A 9,835-nucleotide genomic window follows, 5' to 3' on the forward strand; every position below is an offset into this window, starting at 1 on the left:
AAAAGATAGTTTTTCCTCTCCACTGTCGCTACAAGCATGCTTGGTGTGAGGGATTGCCTTTGAATCAATTTGACTGTATGATCTGGTGAACTATAAAGTGCCTTGAGATGTCGTGTGTTGTGAATTGGCGTCATAGAAATAAACTGAATAAAACTGAATTGAAAAAATATCCAACTTTAAGAAAAATTACAATCCTGCTGTTAGATTTGCATATTATGCTTTAACATGGTTTTTTTTCAGATTTTTGTCTAAACGTGCTCAGCAGCCGCCTTATTTCCTTCTGATCTCTCCCCTGTCTGCAGATCGAGTGCATGGTGGCTTCAGAGATGATGCAGAGGTATAAAAAGCTTCAGTTCGAGCGCGGTGAGTCAATCTAAAAGCAGCTGTGGTGCGTCAGCGATGGCTCCAGATTGCTTGAGTGGGCGATTCGTGGGCTGCTCAAGAAAACAGAGATGCCGTCTTTACTATAGCGCAGGACAGGGATGATGGGAGTCGGATCTTTCTGGAGGGATTTGATCCTGTTGCTTGTTTGTGGGAAGAGCTGTTCTGTTTATCCTTCTTTGCTCCCAAGTTTTCAATTTCAGTTTTCCTTTTATTTAGACTTTTTTTTGTGTAGTTTATGAACTGCAGAGGAAAAAATATAAAAAATTTTCACTGTGGATTTTTTTTCACATTTTCTCATGTTGCAAAAACAGATGTTGGTATATTTTCTTTGTTTATTGAGACAATATTGGATTTAATTATTGTTGCAGCAAAAATGAAGTTTTGTAAAAGGAACATTTAAAAAAAGCCTTAAACATGCCTTAAACATGTATATAAATGTGTTCTTTATCGGACTATATTGTCCTAAAATTTAGAAAATTTCTATAAAAAAAAAAAATCCTGTCTTAAAAATTGTGGGAGGCGTATTTCCGTTATCTTATGCCCTAGCTGTTAGTGGGTCAGTTCATTAGAAAATAGGTTTTACATCTTTTGTTGTTATCATTAAAGATGAGGCTTTAATCCTAAAAGGCTGAGATTTAACATGTTTTGTAGGGAAATTTAAAAAGACGTCAGACCAAAGAAATAAAAAGAATATTTAATTTCTGGATGATGCACTTTTTAAACATCTGAATTCAGAGAATAAAAAAGGAAACATTATTGAACATTGACAATAATCTGGTATAATCCTGTTCTTTCAGAGGTTCTGCTGGACCCGTGCAGGACGTGGTGTCCCTCTTCGACCTGCCAGGCCGTATGCCAGCTGAAGGAGACGGATTCTCCAGCCCCGCCTCAGCTGGTTCAGTGCGCCGTCTGTGCCCTGGAGTTCTGCTCCGCCTGTAAGGCCAACTGGCACCCCGGGCAGGCCTGCCAGGAGAGCAACCTGCCCATCGCCTCCTTCCTGCCAGGAGAATACAGGTAAAACGGATTAAATCCCAGATTAAGAAGTTGGTGGACGCTTTTAAAATGTTCGTAAATTGCTGTTGGTTTATTTAAAAGCTTTAAAGTTCGCTCTTAGCTGAAAACCTGAAGAATCTGCTTAAAAGGACCATCTTGTCCTTTTGGGTTTCAGCTCCTTTTATAAGAACGAAGAGGACGACGCCCCCATCAAGCGCTGTCCTAAGTGTAAGGTTTACATCGAGAGAGACGAGGGATGCGCACAGATGATGTGCAAGAACTGTAAACATGCCTTCTGCTGGTACTGTCTGGAGTCCTTGGACGTGAGTTGGTTGCATTTTATCTCACAATTGTTCACTTAAAAGTAAAACCATGATGCAGAATTGATTAAAGATATAGAAGTAGATCTTTTATTTCCGGATGGATCCTCTAAATAAGTGGTCCTTCTAACTGTCAATCATTCTGGTGATATGTTTACGTAAGGTCATCCTACTTGCTCGTCCCGTTAGCTATCTTTTCTGTGCATGCACGCTTTCAGGCGTGTATCTGTGGTGAGCTACAGGTTCAGACAGTCATTGAAGCTCACCTTTCTTTAAAAAGGGCAGAGGGTCGTAAGAGAAAGTGTCTAAAAAGTGTATGAGAAGAAAAGAAAGGCCTCAGAAGAGGCAGATATATCCCACAATGCTTTGTGTGAAGAGCTTCGCTCGGAAAGCCATGTGGGATTTGCTGTCGCCACCCAACAGCGGCGACTAATAACAAAGATGGCGCAGGCACCGCACAGTAAAGGTGGAGTTACGTGACCAACAGGAGCAGAAAGTAGTGATCATCTGTCGAACGGTCAGTTAACTGTGTTCACTATAAAGTCCACTATATAGTCCCTATTCTACATAATGATTGAGGGATTTCAATTCAGTTTAATTCAGTTCAGTTTATATTTATAGCGCCAATTTACAACACATTTCACATTTCATCAAAAGGCACTTTGCAGTTCACATCATCCAGTCAGATTGATTCAAAGTTTTCTATCTAAGGAAAACCAGTTGACAGCCTCAGAAAGGGTGCGCTTGTCTAACTCTACTGAGTGTGCCTGTGATAAACCTTACCGACAATAAATTGGCTTTTTTATTTAAAAGCTATTAAAATAAGAAGCTGAAAAACAACAACAATCAGGAAAATAAAAAAAGGAAATAATAAAGGGCGATTCAAGAATCACCAATGAAAAGTCACTTAATTTCTGCTAGAGGCAGAATTAGCATCTGCCCTGACTAGCAAACTTTTTTTCTTTTTTCTTTTTTTTTCTGACGAGTAACTCTGAGGCGGGAGTTTTCTGTTCACATCACGTCACGTCTGAAAATGCATAGCTTTTAAATTAAAAAGCCATTTTATTGTCGGTAAGGTTTATCACAGGCACACTCAGTAGAGTTAGACAAGCGCACCTTTTCCGAGGCTGTCGTTCTATTGGCTGGAAAGGTTGCTAGACGACGATCCGATCCAATCTGAGAGAGAGCAAAAAAAATCCGCAAGCAGAGCCTACGGGTTTGCGAGCGTAACTGAGACTCGAGCAGAGAGCGGTTTGTGCGCGAAGAGAAGGAGGCAAGCGAGAAGAGAAAATATCTGTGCAAGAAGCATTAAATCTGAGAGAAGAAATAAAGATTTGAGAGAGAAGAGAAAATATTTGAGAGACAGCGCATGTTTTGAGTGCAAGAAGATGAAATTCTTCTCTCAAATTGAAATTATGTGCTCTTGCATTATGGCAGGATAATTCTCCCATAATCATTTAGCTTCAGTGAAGGCTGGAGGGCTGAGATTTTTTAACTCACTGCTTTGACATAATCCTAGGTTTCCATTTTGTCTTAACAGCCGGGCTGCTGATGGTCACTTCTAACACGGTATGTTTTTGTGTCAGGATGACTTCCTGCTGATCCACTACGACAAAGGGCCGTGTCGGAACAAACTGGGCCACTCCAGGGCGTCTGTTATCTGGCACAGAACGCAGGTGAGAACACAGACTCCCTTCCCTGAGACGTGTGGCGCCTCCTCCGTCTTTTCTTAGCCTCGCTGCGGCACGCAGAGGCGCACGTGCTCTCCTCTTCCTCTCAGTTCTATCCCTTTGTGGTGTGGTTGTGTTATCCTGACAACACAACAGGTGAAGCAGAGCGTTGTCCACGTGCAGCAGCAGAAGAGCGGCTGTTTCCATACAGACCATTACATGGAAACGCCGCTATAAAATGGGTTTATGTAACAGCGCTGGTTTTAGATGCTTTAAATGGTGTTTTACACATCTCTGATGTGAGAGTGCAAACATTTAAAAGGATCAGAGCTTTTCAATGCAGTTTTTTTTTTTCTTAAAATAAGTGCATTTTGTCTTGAATTGAGGAGGTAAGTGGGAAACTTTGCCATTGGAACAAGACAATCTAATTGTCTTATTTTAATAGTGAAAATATTCATTCTATTGGCAGTTTATCTTATTTACCTACTCAAGTTAAGGGTAAATACACTTAATTTAAGAAATGTTTACCATCTAGATCGCTTTTGCAGTGTAGGAACCTTCTCCAGGGACCCAAGTTTTCTGTTTCCATTTTTCATATCAACTCAACAGCATAGAAGGAGGTTATCAGCCTTAAGTCAGAATTCTAACTGCTCTCATTTGAATTTTTAATGTTTTAACGGCCTCATGCTGTTCGATCTGCAGTTACGTCCTTCAGGCTTATCCCCACTAACTTTTCCCCTTTCCGCTCATTTACTTAAGCAAAAGGTAACAGCATTTGGGTGCAGCTGACTGTGTTCAGGGCGTTTTCAGTCCGTGTTTTTTTTTGTCGCTTTGGGACAGATCCGCAAACGAGAGAGATCCGCAAACGAGAGAGATCCGCAAACGAGAGCCCTTTTCATTTGCCTTAATAACGATTCATTAATCTTGAATCCTCTCGCGGCTGCTCTATTTCCATGTTCCTCTGCGTAGCTGATAGCCTTCAGTTTAAACTGTGCTTTATAGGCGTGTCTCTTTGCCATTTTCAGGGTTGTTAAGACAACAATGTTCTGCATAAAGCACATACCTGTTCTTTTATACACAATCCACGCCCACACTTCCCCCTTTAACGTTCTCATGGTGGTCTCAACAACGTCCGCAGTAACAACACACATAGAGCGCACCGCACTGTAGGGCGCGCCGCACATTTTGAGGAAAAAAAAGACATTTATATGCGGGTTATAGTCGCGAAAATACGGTAGTAAATAAGTTCATAAATCTTTGAGCACAGAGAGAAGTAGGGAGATTTACAGATGAAACAGATTTGCTGGGATATGCAACATGCAATAAAATATATCTCCAAGTTTACCGGAAAGTTTACCACAAAAAATATGCTATTCCATATTTAAAATGTAGCATATCCATATTTTTCTGGCTGCTGGTTGGAATTGAAATAGTAAATTCTAGGGATACATGATATATTGATTTTGGCTTCGGAATCGGCTATCGGTTATTATTTTATTATACATCAATGTTTTTGGGCTCTATATGCACTGGAAGGCATCTCTCTAACATCTATAAATATGAATATCAGTGTATTATGGTTCTCTTGTGTTCTCGTCAATAGGAAAGCATTCAATAAATACACTCACCGGCCACTTTATTAGGTACACCTGTCCAACTGCTCGTTAACACTTAATTTCTAAGCAGCCAATCACATGGCGGCAACTCAGTGCATTTAGGCATGTAGACATGGTCAAGACAATCTCCTGCAGTTCAAAGCGAGCATCAGTATGGGGAAGAAAGGTGATTTGAGTGACTTTGAACGTGGCATGATTGTTGGTGCCAGAAGGGCTGGTCTGAGTATTTCAGAAACTGCTGATCTACTGGGATTTTCACGCACAACCATCTCTAGGATTTACAGAGAATGGTCCGAAAAAGAAAAAACATCCAGTGAGCGGCAGTTCTGTGGGCGGAAATGCCTTGTTGATGCCAGAGGTCAGAGGAGAATGGCCAGACTGGTTGGAGCTGATAGAAGGGCAACAGTGACTCAAATAACCACCCGTTACAACCAAGGTGGGCAGAAGAGCATCTCTGAACGCACAGTACGTCCAACTTTGAGGCAGATGGGCTACAGCAGCAGAAGACCACACCGGGTGCCACTCCTTTCAGCTAAGAACAGGAAACTTAGGCTACAATTTGCACAAGCTCATCGAAATTGGACAATAGAAGATTGGAAAAACGTTGCCTGGTCTGATGAGTCTCGATTTCTGCTGCGACATTCGGATGGTAGGGTCAGAATTTGGCGTCTACAACATGAAAGCATGGATCCATCCTGCCTTGTATCAACGGTTCAGGCTGGTGGTGGTGGTGTCATGGTGTGGGGAATATTTTCTTGCCATTCTTTGGGCCCCTTGGTACCAATTGAGCATCATTGCAACGCCACAGCCTACCTGGGTATTGTTGCTGACCATGTCCATCCCTTTATGACCACAATGTACCCAACTTCTGATGGCTACTTTCAGCAGGATAATGCGCCATGTCATAAAGCTGGAATCATCTCAGACTGGTTTCTTGAACATGACAATGAGTTCACTGTACTCAAATGGCCTCCACAGTCACCAGATCTCAATCCAATAGAGCATCTTTGGGATGTGGTGGAACGGGAGATTCGCATCATGGATGTGCAGCCAACAAATCTGCGGCAACTGTGTGATGCCATCATGTCAATATGGACCAAACTCCCTGAGGAATGCTTCCAGCACCTTGTTGAATCTATGCCACCAAGAATTGAGGCAGTTCTGAAGGCAAAAGGGGGTCCAACCCGTTACTAGCATGGGGTACCTAATAAAGTGGCCGGTGAGTGTATATTGGATCTAAGGACAGTTTGTTCCAATCCTTCTCATTTATAAACTGTTTGAAGGTTTTCTTTATTACAGCCTGTTTCAAATCACCTCCTAACAGTTTGGGCTTTGACTAGACCCTTGCTGCTCCATTCATTCTCAGTCAGTACCTTGTGGTTTTACTGGATTGTTTTCAGCCATGTTGCAGAGTCCAACTGCTCTGTTGATTTTCTTTGTTCGTGTATCTTTGCAGATGCATCACTTTAGCATTAATGAATAAATATCAACTCATGTTGCAAACTTTCTCTGGCTTCCAACTGGTTTTCTTTTCCGGGTGTAGAAGAAAATAAATTCAGGAAAAGATGTTTTGGCCTCTCAGTGGGAACAGAATTTACGATCTGGTCTTCATCCCCCACAGATGGCAATATTCATGAAGTTCAGCAGTGCATTCTATTCGCGGCGCGGTGCATCACTGCGTCCAATGTACTTGCTATTTTCCCTGCATTAGCATACACATTGGCATCTGCTGTGAGTGGGGCAGGCTGAGTCATGTGATTACAGTTCATCTGCAGAAGCTTCGCTGCTCCGTCTCTCGCTGTCTCGCTCTCCTTGTTTCACCCTTGGTTGGCTGCTTTACATCCCAGACAGCCTTCCTTCTGCTGCCTCAGAAACGCACAATGTTCCAGGATGAAGATGTTTGCCAACCTGTCCATGTCCGTATTCTAAACCAGAGAGCGCCATCTATGCGCCTCTGACAAAGTCTTCTTCTCTCCTCGAGAAAAAAACAGGAAGGAGAGAATTAGACAAAAAATCTACAATATGTCTTCTTCTCCACAAACAAAGAGAAAAACAAGTCATCCTTACATCTGATTCTGATTTCCTAATTTGTTGGCGTTGAGTTTTCAGTTGTTTGGCTCCCCCTCGTGGCGAATTAAATAAATTGCAGTTTTAAAATGTTTACTTTACATCTTTATTTTTCTCCTATTTTTCACCTTTTTTCATCTTTTCTCATCCTTTCTGTATTTTTTTATCTTAAAGATTTATTTAAACTTTTATGTAAACAGCTTTCTTTCTTTCTTTCTTTCTTTCTTTCTTTCTTTCTCCTATATTTTAAATCAGAAATATAATATATACTAATCTGACCTCAGGTATTGAATTATTTTTGTTTAGAGTTCATGACTAAAACTGGGGAGCTTAGTTTCAATAAAATTTTTCCCTTAAATTGTTTTTGCTGGAGGGAAAAGGGAAAAAAAAAAACGATGAAAGGATTTTGGGTTGGAGGTATTTGCTGCCTCCTGTTGTCCAATGTGGGTAATTGCAGTTTATTTGCTGAAGGTCAATAAATTAGAGTATCAATAAAGAATGTGTTTATTTTCATGATTAAATTAAAAATGTAAAACTATATAAACCTATTCCAAACAGACAAACATATTTAAATGTTTTACTATTTGATTGTATATTTCTGCAGCAAAAAAAAACAAACTGAAATAAGTTGTAAACACAGAATATTGGCTACTGATCAGTATCTGTTCTGTACATTCAGTGCATTCGGTCCATTCAGCTCCTTGTGGTTGAATTAGTGCATCTTTGCAGAGAAGCATGGAGGAGATCAGCCTGTGGTTCTGTTCAGGAAGCCCAGGTTGCTTGTCTGCATTTCACGGTCAGACTCCCTCCTACATCAGAGACTTGTTGTGTCCTTATGCCGCCTCTCGGAGGCTGAGGTCTCAGGACCAGAACCTGCTCATGGTCCCTTGTACTCGTCACAGGACCAGGGGAGATCGCTCCTATCAGGCGGTCGCACCGGCGCTCTGGAACGATCTCCGCTTTCCTTGCGCTTACCTTATTTTGTTGATGTTTTTAAGAGCAAACTGTTGTTTTATGTCTTTTGTGACTTTAAATGTAACTATATTTTTATCTGTATTGTAATTTGTGAAGCACTTTGTGACCTCTATGTGTTTCAAAAGTGCTATATAAATAAACATTACTTACTTACGGTTCGGTTTTCTGTCATCTTAAGAATTTTTTTGTCAATGAATTTTCCAAACTTGAGGATTTTAACATTTGAAGCTTCTGTTCGTATCAACTGGTCTTTAAAATGTAAACCAACCTGATTTCAACCTTACAATGTCGTTATCCTGTTGCTTGAACATCTATATTTTTACCACAGTTTGTCCTTCCAACTAACTTTCCATCCCTATTTATGCAAACAGCTTCTCTGCTAGTTTATCCTCCATGTGACTGCTGGAACATTTTATTTTCTGAATGAAAGAGGTTCTCATTAATTTATCGTTTTCCTCTCAGGTTGTGGGGATCTTCGCCGGCTTCGGCCTGCTCCTGCTGGTCGCCTCGCCCTTCCTCCTGCTGGCCACCCCCATCGTCCTCTGCTGCAAGTGCAAATGCAGCAAAGGCGACGACGACCCGCTGCCGACCTAAACGCCGCTCAGAGGGAGCCGGCGTCGACGAGGACGGGGTCCCATCGCATTTCTGTCCAGTTTCACCACTTTTCCATTCTTACTTTCCTCCCACCAGCTTTGAGGAGCTTCATATTTCCGAGCTCGGCCTGAAGGCGCCCCCTTGTGGGGGTCGCTCTGCTCTGCACGAGGAGCCCAGGACAGAACACTGGTGTCCCTCTGAAGAGAGCTAAGCTGAGACACGGCGAGACGTTGCTTTTAAAGGACCGCCGCTGTCTGGAAAACTTTGGAATTTTGGGAATGTGAATAAAATCCACTCGTATTTTTGATGTCGTGATATTTGTGGGCGTTCCTAACGGAGGGGAATATCTCCAGATGAAGGAATGCCGTCGCCGCCTGCAGAAGGACTTCTACTTTATTTCTCTGTCCGTTGGTTTGCTGTAAACACTTAGAGCTTTTCCTTACCGCCACACTCGATGTAGCTCCACTGAATCAGCCGGTAGCAGAGGAGACTTACTCACTCGGTTTGCACACTCAGCATGGCTCCTTCGTCATGATTGTGACTGAGCAAGAGACGGGAGGCGGGTGTCGCTCCCAGCTCTCTGTACAGCACGTCCTCTCGATGATGTCAGTGTTTTATAATCCTGCGCTTTTAGTAGAGATGTCCTGAGAGTTGTGTGTGTGTGGGTGTGTGTGTGTGTCTTGCACATTACAGTCTCTTTTTCCAAATGTTAGGCAGATGTTTTAAAGAGGATTGCCACTCAATTCTTACTTTTTGTGGATAAAAATGCTTTTTACCATCAGATTTTTGTTTTCGTATAATTATAGCAGCTTTGTCGTTTAGGTCGTCGCCTGAAACCCATCTAACTTTTACCAAACGGAGTGGCGCTCCCCTTTATGTTTAGCAGTAGCTACACGTTGTTGTGGAAAGATTTTAGGAGTTTATTCCAAATGTTCAGGCCTAAGATGAAGGTTCAGCCAAATAGAAATTGAAAAGCCTTAAATGGCCTAAACCAGGCGGCTCCCCTCGGTGCATTAAGAGTAAATCCTCAAATCTTAATCAGCACAGGGAGAGAGGCGTGTTCCTGATGAGCCCTTTACTGTATGTTGATTCTATGATGTCATCAGTGTGCCACTATGTCGATAGTCATTATGTAAAAGATAAAAGGTTCCCGAATAAAACTTTTTATGACCCAAGGCTTGCTTTTGGTTTTTTTTTTGTTTTTTTAACTTCCTAA

The 9,835-nt window shown here is 41.8% G+C and overlaps 1 protein-coding gene across 2 annotated transcripts in view; it reads left to right on the plus strand.

The window, feature by feature from the left end:
• rnf144aa (ring finger protein 144aa) overlaps positions 1–9,504 on the plus strand; it is a 54,315-nt gene extending 44,811 nt beyond the window's left edge. For both annotated transcript variants that reach the window (XM_038307058.1, XM_038307059.1), the window contains exons 4-8: positions 303–363; positions 1,182–1,398; positions 1,553–1,700; positions 3,284–3,373; positions 8,488–9,504. In XM_038307058.1, the coding sequence (XP_038162986.1) occupies positions 303–363; positions 1,182–1,398; positions 1,553–1,700; positions 3,284–3,373; positions 8,488–8,619 (648 nt within the window). In that variant the 3' untranslated portion in view covers positions 8,620–9,504. The remainder of the gene's footprint in view (positions 1–302; positions 364–1,181; positions 1,399–1,552; positions 1,701–3,283; positions 3,374–8,487) is intronic.
• The last annotated feature ends 331 nt before the right edge of the window (positions 9,505–9,835 follow it).

This window comes from Cyprinodon tularosa, unplaced genomic scaffold (assembly GCF_016077235.1).
Source record: "Cyprinodon tularosa strain WSP-4 unplaced genomic scaffold, ASM1607723v1 ctg6, whole genome shotgun sequence".
Classification (NCBI taxonomy): Eukaryota; Metazoa; Chordata; class Actinopteri; order Cyprinodontiformes; family Cyprinodontidae; genus Cyprinodon; species Cyprinodon tularosa.